Below are 15197 nucleotides of genomic sequence, written 5' to 3' on the forward strand. Positions count from 1 at the left end.
ACACAGCCTCTCTGAGCCTCCATGTTCTTGTTCTAACCCAGGAGCAATGATGCCTATCCCATGGGGTTATCGTAAAGACTAACAGACACGATGTGTTGGGTGAAGCAGCCAAGAGAACAGGCTTATGCTAGATTGCCTGGCTCCACAATTACATTCCGTGTCTCAGTCTCTTCATCTGTAAAATGGGGATAATAACAGTCCAGGCTCACAGAGCTGTTGGGAGGATTAGATGAGTTACTAATATCGGCAAGGTCCCTAGAACAGTGTTCCTGGCACACAGAGAGTGCTGTACACCTGTTAGCTTTATTATCACGTGTGTCCGGCTCCGTGCCAGGTCTAGAGTGATCCATCTGTGATAGCTCGGGTTTCTCTCACCACATCCTGCCTGCTCTTCCCTTAGCTGCCTTCCCTCAGTGAGCGACTGAATGCAGGGACCCCGCATTCTGCATCCTAGTCTGCCCGCTGCTTGCATACAGCAGGTGCTCAGTAAATGTCCCCTGACCTGGCTGGCCACCTTCCCTGGCCAAGGCTGCCCCACGCATCACCTTAGCCACAAGGTGGCAGCAGAATCCAACAAAACGTACCCAACTCACTAATAGGAGGCAGGGGGTCCTGGGCCTGCGGAGGGCTCAGACTTACGGAGTGGAAAGCCCGCTCTGCCATTCCTGCCACCTCCCCAGCTGGACAGCCTCTGGAAGCTCAGGGGATGCAGCCTCGGGCTGGCCTCCCAGGTGTCTGGAAGGTCGAGCCCGCACTCTGACCCTGCAGCCCCAGGTCAGGAGACCTCCAGGGGTCCAGAGACTGCAATTTCAATGCCCATCTGTCCCCCAGCACCTGCTCTGTGCCTGGCACTGGGGGACAGAGATCACAGAAGCCACCCCTGCCCTGAACAGGCTCAGTCTTCTTGGGGAGACTTGCAGGTGAGTGCAGGATGACCAGGTCTGGGGCCCCTGGAGGAGGAGCCCGACCCTCACAGCCACCTGGCAGGACTGTCACTGTTATCTCCAGTCCCCGATGGGAGAGCATGGCAGCCTGTCCACAGTCACACAGCCAGTAATGGCAGAGCGGGGACTCACATTCCCGCCTCTGCCTCCAAAGCCCCTCAGTGCGGGCTTGGGCTCGGGACCCTGTTCCCTGGCCCCCCTGACCCTGAGGGGGCCGCTCACAGGGTGAGCATCTGGTCCCACCTTGGCTATGTTGATGGGCAGGTCAACGTAGGGGGGACAGGGAGCCGCTAAGATGACACAGCAGCACCCTGAGCCCAGCCCGCCAGGGTCTGCGGTACTCACTGCGCGTCTGGGGCAGCGCCCTCACTTCGTTCACGTCGGGCTCGCTGTCTGGGCGGTGCACCTCCACCATGACAAAGTGCTGGTTCGTGCCCGTCTGGTCTGGGTGGCCGGAGGGGGAGGGTGGCGGAAGGCCGCCCCCCGCCAGCGGGGCCTCTGCAGGGGGGCTTTTCAGGTGCGGGGGTGACTGGACCCGTGGGAAGGGGCCAATGGGGTGCTGGTTGACCAGGGCCAGATGGGCGTCCAGCGGCCTCCTGGAGCCCGGGTTGGCCGCGGAGATGGAGGCGTAGATGGGGGAGGAGGACGAGTCCTGTGCTGAGGAGGCCTCTGGGGCGGGGGAGGTGCCCGCCGGCGGGCTGCGGTTCTGCGGAGCAGAGAAGACGATGCCCGCGTGGGAAGACGCGGAGGAAGGCAGCTGGAGGTCCTCTCTGCCCGGCTTCCTCGTCTGGGTGATCAGGTGGTCGTGGCCTTGGGCCAAAGGTGATGGGGGAGGCAGTGGCTTGTAGCTAGGCAGTCCCTTGGAGGTGGACTTGACATCATCCTGCCAAAAGACCCAACAGGAGTAGGAGTCAGAGGCCATCGTGCCTGTTAAGAGGGGAGACCTGAGCGCCCCAGTGCACCAGGCCCCGGCTGGAATTCCGTCCCCGCTCTAGCAGCTCTTGGCCACGCTGCTCTGAATAATGCAGCACCCGAGTGGAAAACTTCTCCCTGCATCTCAGCAGCTGATAAGCATCGGGATCTTGGCAGGAGTCTCTGGGGATGGCATCATTACCTTTGGGAACTGAAGTTCTTGCCATTAGCCAGGGCTTGTCACAGGGCACGGGACTTAATTAGATGCAGGATGCAGAGATGGAAAACAAAAAAGGCCTTTCTTTGGCTTTTCTTTTTAAGGGATTATCATAGCTTCTGGAGACAGGAGCTGTGACAGGACTGATGGGAGAGAGTGGGTAGAAGGTGGACAGACATGGGCTGGGGTGCTGTGTGGCCCTGGGCAAGGCACAGCACCTCTCTGAGTGCACCTCTGGGCAACGGGGAAAACTGCACCTACCCAGCAGAGTCGCGGGGAGGTGAGGAGCAGTGCGTGTAATGCATTAGCAAGGGGCCTGTGAGCCGGCAGGTGCTTGGTGAGTGGCAGATCCTGTCATCACTATGCCCCCCTCCCTATGCCAGCATCCAACACTGGCACAGGTCTGATGGCCTTGCGGGCACTGTTCCAAAGTCTTTACTTAGTTTAATTAATTTACTCCTTGCTACAAACTTATGGGGTAGTACACTATTATTACCCCCATTTTTACAGATGGGAAAACCGAGGTACAGAGAAGTTAAGAAACTTGCCCAAAGTCACACAGTCAGTGTCAGAGGGTGGGATTTGAACCCAGGCACTCTGGCTCCAAAGCCCAGGCCATTCAAGAGTTATGTGGGTCAGATCACAAGGCAACGCTACCCAGACTGCTGATGCGCGCGTGTGGGCATGAGGTCACGTTTAACTCCCTTTTCCAGCGCAATCACAGGGCCTCCTTGAGGAGCTCTCGCCACACACTTCATGCTTCAGTACTTGCTATGACAACATTCAGATAACATATCAAAAGTAACACCAACTCGGCAAATAGTCAAACAGCGAGACAGCCCTGCCTAAAATCCCCAGAACTAGCTGAGAGTTCACAGCTGAGGGCCTCTGTCTCCTCCCTGTGGCTCTCACCAGGGAGCCAGCCCCCAGGGTCTCAGGCAGACCCGGGAGGGCAAAACACAATGAAAGGGCCAGAGAGGGTCTTACCAGGGAAACGTCTGAGAGGGTGTTCATATTGCCCTGGACGGCCTCCCCAGTCTCCTCCAGGTCCAGAGTGTTCTAGAACAGAGAAGAAAGCCATGTGAGCAAATACAAACTGAGAGGGAAAAACCACTTTGCTCTCTAGGACACCAAGTCTACGTGCCCTGAGACACCTTTGTGCTGTGGTTTAAGTTTCTCCTGACCTGCCCCACTCCGTGGGAATTTACTTTACACATTAAAATTAATGTCGATTTTCATTTGGAAATCAATTTCAAGGATGTCAATTTCTTGGAGACTTTCCAGGCCTCTCCTGAACTACATGCCGATGCTGTGGGGTGGCTCTGGCCTTGACTGGGATTTCCTGTAGCTCAGCCCGTGCTCAACGCCTCCAAAACCCAAGGGTTCCCTCTCCACTGCTCCTGCCAGGATCCCAGGGAGGTGTGAAAGTGGCAAGATGCAGATGAGAGGCGGATGGGGAAAGTCTCTCTCTTTTAATTTTAATGGTTTTGTGCTGTGGGGGAAGGGGGAGAGGGTTACGGTTTCAATGGAGCTTATTTTGCAAAGATGCTCATTTCTTCCTTCCTTTCCTACCTCACCGGAAGCCTAACGCTCCCTCAGGTGACACTGAGCTGCCATCTCCAGCCACCCCGGCATGCCCAGCAGTGCTCCTCTCTAAGCTGGGCTCCTGAGGGCTCAGCAGAGCTACTTCTCTCCACCTCACCGGGCCCAGGATGGCAAGGAGCCTCCACGACCATCACCGGGCTCAACGCTCAACTCTCAAGTTCAGCGACTGATACTGAGCAGTCTCAGTGCTCCAGACTGAGGGCCTGGGGACACAGAGGAGGTGAGACACCACCCCTGCCTTCAATAGCTTAGAGAGAGTGGGGTGGACACAAATAAGCAAGGAGGAGATTGCACAGGGTGAGGAGACACAGGCATATAATGCAGCTGGAGGGGTCATCCGGGAAGGCTTCTTGAGGGAGCGAGCACGGCTTAAAGCTGGGCAAAGGAAGGAATGATGGATGTTTCAGAGGGAGGGGTGTGCATTAAGCAGGAAGGATAGAGGATGCTTGAGAATCTTCGGGTGGTTCCCCATGAGTCAAGAGTTTCTTAGACCTAAGCCTGAGGGCAGTGGGTCACCATGGAGATGTGGTCAGGTTTGCCTCCTAAGAAGATCCCCTTTGCTCACTTCCTCTCCAGCCACGCTAGAGCCATGCAGGCATGTCAGGGCCTTTACATTTTACACTGGCTGTTCCTTCTGTCTGGAACATGCTTCCCCGGGACTATCCACAAGGCGTGATCTGTTTGCTCACCTCCTTCAAGACCTTACTCAAATATCACCTCCTCAAAAAGGTCCACGCTGACAACCCCACCTAAAATCACAACCCCCACCCCTGCCCTGCTTTATTTTCCTCCTTTGCACTGATCACTATTCTTCACCCAGCAGCCAGGATGTAATCTTGAAAGGTAAATCAGACAGTGTCTCTCTCCAGCTCATAATCCCTCCAGGGTCTTTCCATTTTACGCAGAGGAAATTCCAAACTCTGCCTTCGCTGTGCCTGGTGACTGGGCCCTTTCTTGCTACTCTTCCAACAGGAAGGGATGGTTCCTGCCTCAGGGCCTTTGCACTCACTGCTCTGCCTGCACTACACTCCTGGCTCACTCCCTCATTTTATTTAGTTCTGACCTTAGTGAGGCCTTCCCTGACCAGCCCTGTTTTCAAACAGCGTCCCTCTCCAACTCCCCCGTACCACCTCTGTCTAACCCTTGACCCTGCTTCGTTTTTCTGTATAAGATTTATCACCACCTGATCGGATACTATTGATTTGCTTATTGTCTCCCCACTAGGATAACTCCTCAAAGGCAGGACTTGTGACTACCTGGTCCCTACTCTATCCTCAGTGTTCAGGATAGTGGCTGCTTGGTAAATATTTACTAAGCAAATTAATTAATCCGCGAATGAATCGATGGGTGAATGAATTAACCGGTGACTCTGGCTGTCACAGGGAGGAGGCCCGAGCAGGCAAAGAATTGAGCAAGGTGGCTACGGTAGGTCACGGAGAGCAGTAATGGTGGCTTGAATGAGGGTGAAGGCAGCAGGTGGATGGGAGGAGCCCCCTGAGTCCATACCCCTAGGGCAGAGGCTGCCAAGTCACTCCACACTGACCCCCATCTCAAATGAGCCTCCTGAAGCCTTAAACATTCTGGGTGGGCACAGGGCACGTGGTCAGCCATGGGAATCCACCAACCTACAAGATGCCCCGCCCTCCCGGCCCTGAGCCTTTCTCACCAGGGCTCCTCATCTGGTCCCGTGATGCCTCTGGGGCAACGCCAGGCCAGGACAACTGCCTTGTTTCATCAACAAAGCTGAGGCTTATGTGCAAACCTCAGCTTCCTGACCTCTCCCGCTCTCTCCAACACTGTCTCCTGCACACCACCTCACGGGAAGACGCCCTGACAGCTTCCGTGATGCAAGGATCGGGGGGTCCTTGAGGAGGGGAGGGCTGCTCTTTCACACACTGATTAGTGGTTCTGGCTTTTCTGAGATCGCACCCAGCTCTGCCACTCACAGGTGAGTGACACTGGGCAAACCACTGAACTGCTCTGTGCCTCAGTTTCCTCATATTTAACATGGGTAAACAGCAGTCCCTCCCTCATGGAGTTGATGCATTAACACCTGAAAAATGCTCAGAACAGAGCCTGGCACAATATAAGAGGGGAGGTTATCAGAAGCCTGGGATCTTGCAAATCTGCCCTAGGAACCAAATGGCTACACAACGTGCCCTGGCCCATGTGAGCACTTCGATGGAAAGAAACAGTAATCCTTTCATACACCCCCTCCTCCAAAACCGTAATGAGTCCAGTGTTCCTAGGAAACAGTCCAGCTGGGCAACACAGACCATCTAGGATGAAGGTGAATGGTGAGGCAGGTTACGGGCAGTGACTTCCCAAGACTCGGCAGTTACTGCCTTGGCCTCAGCAGGAGGCCCCAAGGGGGTCATAGACCTGGGAGGTGCCTACACCAAAGACAAGAGGGGCCTCCGTCACCTCAAATGTAGCTAGCCACTGCCACCTGCCCCCAAAATTCACCTTGTAGGCACCCTGGGGTCTTAGATGACAGTCCACGGTTGGATAGAAGACATGGGATTCTGTCCTGTTCTGGCACATCAGGAGCTTTGAATATTCATTTAGTTGATCAACAAGCATTTATCAGGCAGCCTTGACTTATGAGGAAAGCTCATGGGGGTAAAAGGTGAGCAGGCCACTGTGTCCCCAACACCCAGCAGAGGGCCAGGCATGATGGAGCTGCCCACAAACTCTCGTTCGGGATCACTGATGGGGCTGGCATTGTAATAGGGCCCATGGGAGGGGGCAAGGAAGGATCCTGATCCTGACAACACAAGCATGTTTTGCCGAGAGCTACAGGGAGGGCGTGACTTTCTCTTAGAGAGACGGACATCAGAGAAGTCCAAACTGTGGAGGGCCTACTGCATGCCAGACCCCTGCTGGATGTTTTCCTTACATGATCTCACTGATTCTCCCAACGACCCTGTAAGGCAGGCACTCTGACTGTCCCCGCTCACATCTTTTACACTTAAGCTCAGAGAAGGCAGTGACTTGTCCAAGGCCACAGGGCCATTCTACAGCAGGTCAGGTTTCTAACCCATGTCAGGGTGACCCCAAAGCCCATGCAACCTTACCCTGACCCCAGAATTGAATAGGGTCCTGATACTATAGGAACCAAAGGGCCCCAGGAGGACCCTCTCTGAAACGAGAGAGAATGCAGCCATCGCTGGCCCCTGGCCTCAGTCATTCCCTGCTGTTAGTGGCATCCTGGAGCCAAGATGGAAGGCAGGGGTGGAGAGGTGGGAGGGTGAGGGTGGATCAGGGACAGACATCCGGCCCTGGGAGGAAGGCCTGAAGTGGAGCAAGCGGCAGACGGGTTGGAGCCCAGCCCTGCCAGACTCCATCTGCTGAATCCAGACGCTCAGGAGCCCCGAGTCCCCGAGCCATGTTCCTTGTGCATCTGAAATAGCTGCAGACAGCAGGCTAAGAACCCGGGGGATGCGTCAGCAGAAACGCTTCTGGAACAGGCTTCGAGAGGAGGATCAAGGTCAGAGCTCACGAAGGAGCCCATGCGTCCTGGCCTCCTCCCCACCCCCCTCAGCCCCAGCTGCTTGGGCTGCCCTCCTCCCGCACCCACTGAGGCCAGAGACTAGCTAAGGGTTTAAACCTGGCGGCTCAATTAATCCTGCCAGGTGGAACCCTTCCTCAATTCTACAGCCGAGGTGACTGAGGCTCAGAGAGGGGAGGCCACCTGCCCAAGGTCACACAGCAAGGACGGAGCAGGAAGCTGAACCCTATTCAAGGTGTGAGTCTGTTATCCAGACTACTTCCCATGAGAGCCAGGATGCCCTCAAGACCTGCTGCGGTTGCTCCCCATCTCCTTCCTCCTCAAATCTGCGGCGGCTCAGAAAGTCCCCTTCCTTTCAGGGAGAACTCCTTTTCATCTGAGTTTGCCCACTGAGGGCTCAGATACCCCAGGGTCTGGTTTGACGGAACTGTGGGGAGAAAATGAAATGAAATCATAAGGGGCAATCACCTGTGCTTGCCTCTGCCAGATGGACTTGTGATCCTGGAAAGGGAGGCCCGTAAGGCTGTGCGTGGCCCGGGTGCCACCTCAGCAAAATGAGGCCCTCCCCTCCCCTGCCCTCTTTCTCTCCCTTCTCTCCCCTCCCCTCTCTCCAGCCCAGTTCCGGGGCTCCTCTGCCTCCACCCTCTCATTACAATGGGAGGGCTCTTACATAAAGGTGCCATTTTCAGCTCTTTGTTCTTCTTGCTTCTTTACTCTGATGTCTGGACTACAGGCTCCCCCCACCTCCACCCCAAAATGCACCAGAGGCCTGAGGCTGGGAGTGCCCTCCCCTTTCTGTCAACGGGCAAACTGAGGCACAGAGTCACAAAGGCTTCTGGAAGGTCGGCAGTAGCGGCTGCTGAGAGGAAGAGGACAGTGGGAGAGAGAGAGAAACTAGAGAGGGAGGAGTGAGAATAAGAGGGAAAAAGAGAAGGGAGAAGACTGGGGAGAAAAGGCCAAGAAGAGGAGAGCAAGGGGAGAAAGAGGAAGGGAACTTGAGAGAACAGCAAGAGGTGGTGGCCTCACCAGAGCTGGGGAAGGGGAGCTTGTCGCAGCCGGTAGAGCCAGAAAGTCCTGGTGTTCCTGGGGGGCAGGGGGCTGCCCAGAGTGAAGGGGACAGGTCTGGGGGTCCAAAAGGATCACGTGGCCAGACCCTGGGGTGATGGCTGTGCTGGTGGAGACAGATCATGCTGTCCCAGCCTCTCTGAGCCAGGGCTTGGGTGGAAGTCTGGAAGCTGGAGGGGAGGGCAGAGGAGAGGACAGTGAGAGAAACAATCCTCAACACAGAGGGCTGGAACCTGCACTCGCTGGCGAGGCTGAGGCCATGGGAACCGGCACTGGGCCTTTTAGCAGCTTGTCCACTCCTGCTACCATGTTTGGCCACCAAACCACAGAAGCAGAAAAGTCCCCGGGAAGATGGTGCACAAAGCCCTCCTGAGAGGCTGGTGTTACTGCCTCGTCCCAGCACAGCCCATGCTTCCTTCTGCCTCTGTGCGTCTCCCTCCCAATGGTCTTAGGAAAAGGACGTCATTCAGTGGACAGAGAGGGTGACCCAGAATCTCCAGGTCAGGGACGGAAGAGCCCTTAGGACAGGCATTGGAAAGCAGGGCTCCAGGAAGGAGTCAGAAGCCGGTGAACCTGGCTGGGGGAAAACCCTGCATCTTTCATTTTCATTAACCTCTAACCGAAATGTAGCATCTCCTTCCTTTATGAACGGAGGCAACACAGCCCAGCAGAATCAGCAGCGCCTGTGACACTGTCACAGATCTTTCATATCACATTGCAGAGGCTGCAAAGTCCCATTTATGCTCATATGGCCTGACAATTACAGCTGTTACCGACCTGCTGTCAGACCTTGTTACTGGGCGTGATGATAAAGAAGCACATGTTTTACCATTTGTTTCCATATTTGAAAAAGGCATTTCATCATCTGATTTGTTTCCTTTGTAATCCTGTGTGTTTTAAACATTTAAAACTGTTATCCTAAGAACGGGTCCCAGGGCTTTGCCAGCTTGCCAGAAGGGTCCATGGCACAGAAAAGGTGAAGCCCCCCCCTCCACCCCTATGTCAGTGTTTAGTCCAGCTCTCCTAGGTTATAGCCGGGCAAACCCGGGCTCTGAGGGGAGCAGGGGCTGGTCATGTTCCAGCAGGCTCTGACCTCCACGGACGTGGTTCTATTTGGTGGAAGCAGCTTCCAGCACTCGCAGTGCCCACACGGGGAGAACGCTCCTCAGAGCACTGGGAGGAATGGTCCTTATTTCAGACGCCGGCTGAGGCGAAGCTGCGGCCACCCTGAGGGTCACTAATGCCTCCGGTGAACCTATGGCTCTGTGCTCTCGCACGACCCTCCGACCCACTTATCAAAGTGTGAATTATGGAGATGATTTGATTCGAGGCTGCCGTCCTCACTGCCCTCGCTAAGCTTCGTGAGGGTGGGCGCTGTTGTCTCTTGTTCCCGGCTACCAGAGCCCCGCTCAGAGCCTGCATGCAGGAGGTGCTCAACGAATGCTTGCCACATAAAAAAGGAGCGGCAGAATGACTGAGTAAATAGATGGGCTCCTTCCTGCTCCCCCGCTAGGGAAGAACTTGCCCAGAAGAAGACTCCTAAACTCACCCGGGTTGGACCAGAGGCAGATGCAGCAGGTGGGATGTGTACCTCTCATCATTTGCTCCCTGTTTCTGGAAAGAGCTGCCTTGACAGTCAGGGGTCTCTGCAGCTGGAGGCGTCTGAGACAGGCCTGAGCGCCTCCGCCCTCCTTTGGCCCCGGATGAGGAGGAAGGCAAGGAGGCCATGGGGAGGAGGCTGACACTGCCAGGTGCTGACAGCCACGCCCTGCACCCCCTTCTCACCTTACTGCAGGCGAGACGGCCAATGGCCTTTAGAGGCAGGGTCCCCACCTCTAGCACCCTCTAGCAAGCCTGGGGAGCCCCTTTCCAGGTACATGAGAGGCCTAGAGTGCAACACCTCTCAAATCCAGGAGGAAGAGGGCTGTGGGTAAGGCCAGGGCAAGTTCCACTGCCACCCCGACCTCAATAACATCTGCTCCATGGGTACAAGGCTGGCTTTGGCCTTTCAGCCCCTTTTCCTCTGCAGTGCCCTTTGCCAGCCTTTAGAGTATCAATAGAATCGGCTCCTATATAGTCCACACCTGTTAAGTCCACCCCTACTCTCACTCAATCTCCATGACAACCTGTAGATGGCCGGCCTTATCAGCCCACTGTACAGATGCAGAAACTGAGGCTCCAAAAGCTTAAGTCGCCTGCCCAAGGTGAAACGGCTACTAGTTGGGAGAGCCAACCCTGGTGTGTGGGATTCCAGAGCTTGTGCACTTAAGCCCCTCTGCCACAGGCCTGCTCACACTAGATGAGGAATTCAAGAAATGTCGGGCAGGCCTTTCTTCTTTCACGCAGCTCTCCTGGCCGACATCTTTATGGGAGGGGAATGATACCGTTTGGAGGCAGCCAAAAATTCCCAGGGCTGACTCTCTATTAGACAAATGGAAAATAAACACAATTTGTTGAAGGGGGAAGGCTGCATCTGATTTCCTTTGATCGACTGTGTCTGTTTGAGGGAAAATGGCTGCAGAATAAGCCACGTTTAACCTGGGGTTGATAACCGTGCAGCACGATGCAGGGAGTCTGGGTTAAATGGAAACCGGCTCCAACTGGGGCATCCGTCTGTGGCATGTGGGTCACGAGAGCCAGCCGCCTGCCCCCTTGCCCGTCTGAACGCCAGAGCAGAGGACATTTTCCTACGATGTGGGAGGTAACTGTTCAGGAGGCTGGAACGTTAGAAGATGATCCTGGGTGGCCAGGGAATGAGGTTTCATTTCGGTTTCTGCTTCACATTTCCTTGAACTCCGCTCTGTGCCAAGCCCTGGGCTGGCAGTGGGGACACAGACAGGAGAAAGATGAGGTCCCTGCCTGACCCCACCAGCTTTCCCTGTGTACTGGGGAAGACACTCAGGCAGAGGTTAAAGCAACATGGCGGGCGTTTTAATGGAGACGTGAAAAGCACGCGTGCTCCACGAGGGAAGGGATTTTGGCCATGAGCATGAAATGTTTTTGGCTGTTGTCCATCCAGATTGTGGGGCACGTTTGTTACTCAGCATCCCTGCAGCAAAAGCTCACTAATACATGGTGGTGTTGCAGACCAGTGCCTGGCACTTAGCGGCAAGTGAATTAATATTATTTTAAGCTCTCTCTCAGGAGGAATGATGCAGCCCTTGTTCAAATACACAGATAAGTGGTGGGAACACAGGGCTGCCATTCCTTGCCGTGCCTCCCCTGGAATATTTTCCAGAATCTCCTGACAAGAGGACTCTCAGAGTTGGAGGAGACTTGGGGGTCTGCCTGCATCGTACAGATGGGGAGACTGAGGCTGACGGTGAGCGAGGGGCTTTCCTGAGGGTGCACTGCGTGGTGGGGGCAGAGAGGAGGAAGGGTGTGGGCTCCTGACTCCCCGGATGGGCCTGGTGCCCTGCATTCCTGCATAGAGGGGCTTCCAGGAGGAGGTTTCTGTCCTTGGCTCCGCATGCAGGCAGCATGGGGTGTCCAGTCTGAGACCTACTGTGGGTGTGGAGGGAGGGTGTTCCCAGGAGACACTGAGGCCAGGGCTGACCAGGCAGCAGGAAGAGCTGGCGCCTGCAGAGCCCGTCATCACGTCTCTTAGCAGCTCAGGCTGCACGACCTCCCCAGGCCCTTCCTGGGAATGAACCTGTTCTTGGTTCAAACCCATCCCTGTCTGTTCTCAACAATCAGCGGCATCCTGGTGAACTAAGTCAGATCATGTCAGCCCCTGCTCTAACCTGCCAACGGCTCCCATCTCACTCAGACGCGAAGTCAACGTCCTCAGCACATAATCCGCCACACTGCCCTTCCCCTTGCTTACTGCTCCAGCCTCATGGCTTCCGGACTTTGCTCAGACACTCCAGGCATGCTCCCACCTTAGGGCCTTTACATTCGCTGTTCCCTCTGCTGGAAACACTCTTCCCCAGCTGTGGGCAGGGCCTTCTTCCTCACCTCTTTCAGATCTTATGTAGGTGTCACTTCCTGACCATGCCACCCCCCTCCCCAAATCCCCTTTCCTGTTTCATTTTCTCCTTAGCGCTTTTTACCACTTAACGTACTGTGCATTTCAGTTATTTATGTGGTTTAGTCTGTCATTCCTGCTCTACCCTAAATTCCGTAATGGAAAGAATTTCTTTGTTGTTCACCACTGTATTCCCAGCACCTAGAACTGGATATAGCACATAGCAATCACTCAATTGATATTTGGTAACAGAACAGAAGGAAGAGAAAGAGAGAGAGAGGATAGATAGATAGATAGATAGATAGATAGATAGATAGATAGATAATGCCTAGCAAGCATCTGGTGAGCTGCTTCAGGGAAGAATCACAACCAGACTGCAGTGTTAACAGCACCAGCTCAGAGGTAAGCAGGCCTGGGTTTGAATCTACATTCCACTGTTCACTAGCTGAGCAATCCTGAGCAAGTCACTTCTCTCTAAGCCTCAGTTTTCTTCTCTGTAAAATGGGGATCATAGCAGTACTTGCCACACCTAGTTACTGGGAGGGTCAAAGAAGATACAGTTGGAAAGCATTATCATAGTGTCATGGAGATGCTTGACAAATGCCAGCTACTATTATTATTAATAAAGGCCCAAATTATTAATATGGACCAGGCTCTATGCTGAGCACTAGGGATTCGATGGTAACTCCAGACACAGTTGTTGCCCTCAAGCAGCCCACAGTCAAGGCGGGTAACCAGCCAGTCTTGTACAAATTACTGGAATATAATGACACAAGAGCCATAGCAGCAAGAAGCCCAAGGGGCTGAAGGAGCCAGAGGCTCAAAGTCACCCCCCCTGAGAGGATCAGGGAAGTCTGCTTGGAAGAGGTGGCATGTGAGCTAAGGGCTGAAGCACACACAGGAGCTAGCCAGGCCATGTGAAGTGGGAAGGAGAACACTCCAGACAGACAGATTGTGTGGCATATGCGAAGGCCGAGAGGTCTCTCAACAGCTCCACAGCACAGAAATTATCATCCTCATTTTATAAAACTGAGTTCAGAGAGGTGAAACTACTTCTTGAGGTCACACAGCAAGGAAGTGGCAGAGCTGGGATTTGAACAGAGGGCATTCTCACTCCAGAGCCTGAAAAACCTGATGAACTGGCAAACAGGAGAGACAGTGAGCACCAGGAAGAACCCCAGCTCCCCACCAGGGCCAGGTGCGGGTGTAAGGAGGTGGGGGGAAGGACCATAGCCCCCTGTCTTTGCCCCAGCTAAGGCACTCCCACAGCCCCACTCGGCAGGAAGGACGGTACCTCCATCAGGTCTATAAGCCACAGCAGCCGCTCCTTGGGAGGAAGGGTGGGCAAAAGGCAAAAAGAAAAATACATCAAATAAATATTAGGGATGGAATGGGCACAGCAAATCCCCTTCCCAAACACGCACACACACACACAAAGGCAAAATAAACAAAGGGATTCTCCAAGTCCCTTTTTTCTTTACTTGGGATGCTGTGGGCACGAATAAAGAAGGGGTGAGGAAACCCCACTGCTACAATCAGCATGGCCTCGTTCTAACTGCCTCCTTGAAGGAAACCAGGGGTTCCTCACTGCTCTGCAGAAATGACACGTGTCCTTAAAAAGGGCCTTCAGGAGATGGTCATGCCCCCGGGGGCAATCCTGGGACTCTCTAGCAGTTGAGGCTAGGGTCATTATTCCCACTTGGCAGACGGGAAAACTGAGGCTAAGCAAAGGGAAGTGACTTGTCCAAGGTCACACCTGCAACTGAAAGGCAGAGCCTGAAGGAGGACCCTGTTCAGAAGCCTCGATCAGAGAAGACCCAGATTTCAGGGAGGCCCAGGCCCCGTGGTGGCAGAGAAGCTCAGCGTCTGCAAACTGGAGCCCTGGGCTGTGCATGTGGAGAGCACCCAGCGGGGATGAAGTTTGGAGGGGGAGTGGCAGACCCTCAGCCCAGTGCTTTCCAGAAGCCACCAAGTGCCTGCAAGGCCCCGGATACAGGGTGGTTTTTCCGGCCAGGCTGGGACAGTTCAGGAAGAACAGAGGTTTCCTCTGCCCTCGGGCTGTGGGCAGCATGTCTGGGATGTCACTCATCCTTTACTCCTCCCAACAAGCTGGGGAAAGCAGCACGGCTGCCCCAATGCGAGGAGGGAAACGGAGGCACTGCGGATCGAGGCAGCCTTTCCACATCGCCTCTCCTGCCTGTACGATGTTCTCTCAGCACCCACCCCTGAGGGCTCGCCCTGGTCTTGGTTAGTCCTGATCTGACATGCCCGTGCTATCCAGTGGGTCTCAGACTCATGGTTATTCCCATTTCAGAAGCTGGGAGACCCCTTCCATCTGTCCCACAAACTCCCTGCTCAAAATCATCCCGTGGCCTTTCTGAAGTCTGCCTTTCCCAGGGTGCTCCAATCCATAGAGAGGGTCTCTCCGGCAGGGCAGGGTCAACTGCCACAGCTGGAGCTCAGATGGCCAGGGTCAGCGCTCCCCAGGTGCAGGAGAGACCCCCGGGCTGGGACAGGGTCATTGGAGGCCAGTGCTGAGCTGGGGCTGAGACCCCTGCCCAGAGCCCTTCCTGGGTACAATAGTTACCCTGACTCCTCTAAGTCCTGCAGCCCGGCCTGCCATCAGGGCCTCGGGCTGCCGTGGCCAGAGCCACCAAGGACCTCAGGTGATTTTACCCACAGGGAAATCAAGGCCCAGAGAGGGTGGGCTTAAACCTAAACCTCTTGCCTCCCAGGTTAGAACACACCCCATCCCACCCACTGTATTTCTCATCCCTGATTCTAAAGGGACCATCCCAGAATTATAGTCAGCAATCCTCCAAGTTTTAGGGCAGTGACTGATGGCTCCTGAAGCCCCACATGGACATTATCAAGCCCATCTCTGTGGAGTTGGACCCAGAGAGAAATAAACCCTCGGGCCAGGGCCCCCGCAGCCTGAAAGCAGCTCACACCCGTGTGCCACATCAGAGCCAAACA

General features: G+C 54.8%; 1 protein-coding gene across 4 annotated transcripts in view; it reads right to left on the bottom strand.

Moving 5' to 3' along the window:
• The window catches only part of WHRN (whirlin), an 89289-nt gene that overhangs the window by 2897 nt on the left and 71195 nt on the right, over positions 1–15197 (bottom strand). For 2 of the 4 annotated variants that reach the window (XM_036856808.1, XM_036856807.1), the window contains exons 8-10: positions 13516–13548; positions 3061–3132; positions 1290–1827 (exon numbers count right to left, since the gene is read on the bottom strand). In XM_036856808.1, coding sequence (XP_036712703.1) covers positions 1290–1827; positions 3061–3132; positions 13516–13548 — 643 coding nt within the window. The remainder of the gene's footprint in view (positions 1–1289; positions 1828–3060; positions 3133–13515; positions 13549–15197) is intronic. The other 2 variants (XM_036856810.1, XM_036856809.1) reach the window with 1 other exon arrangement.

Source organism: Balaenoptera musculus, chromosome 6 (assembly GCF_009873245.2).
Source record: "Balaenoptera musculus isolate JJ_BM4_2016_0621 chromosome 6, mBalMus1.pri.v3, whole genome shotgun sequence".
Taxonomy (NCBI): domain Eukaryota; kingdom Metazoa; phylum Chordata; class Mammalia; order Artiodactyla; family Balaenopteridae; genus Balaenoptera; species Balaenoptera musculus.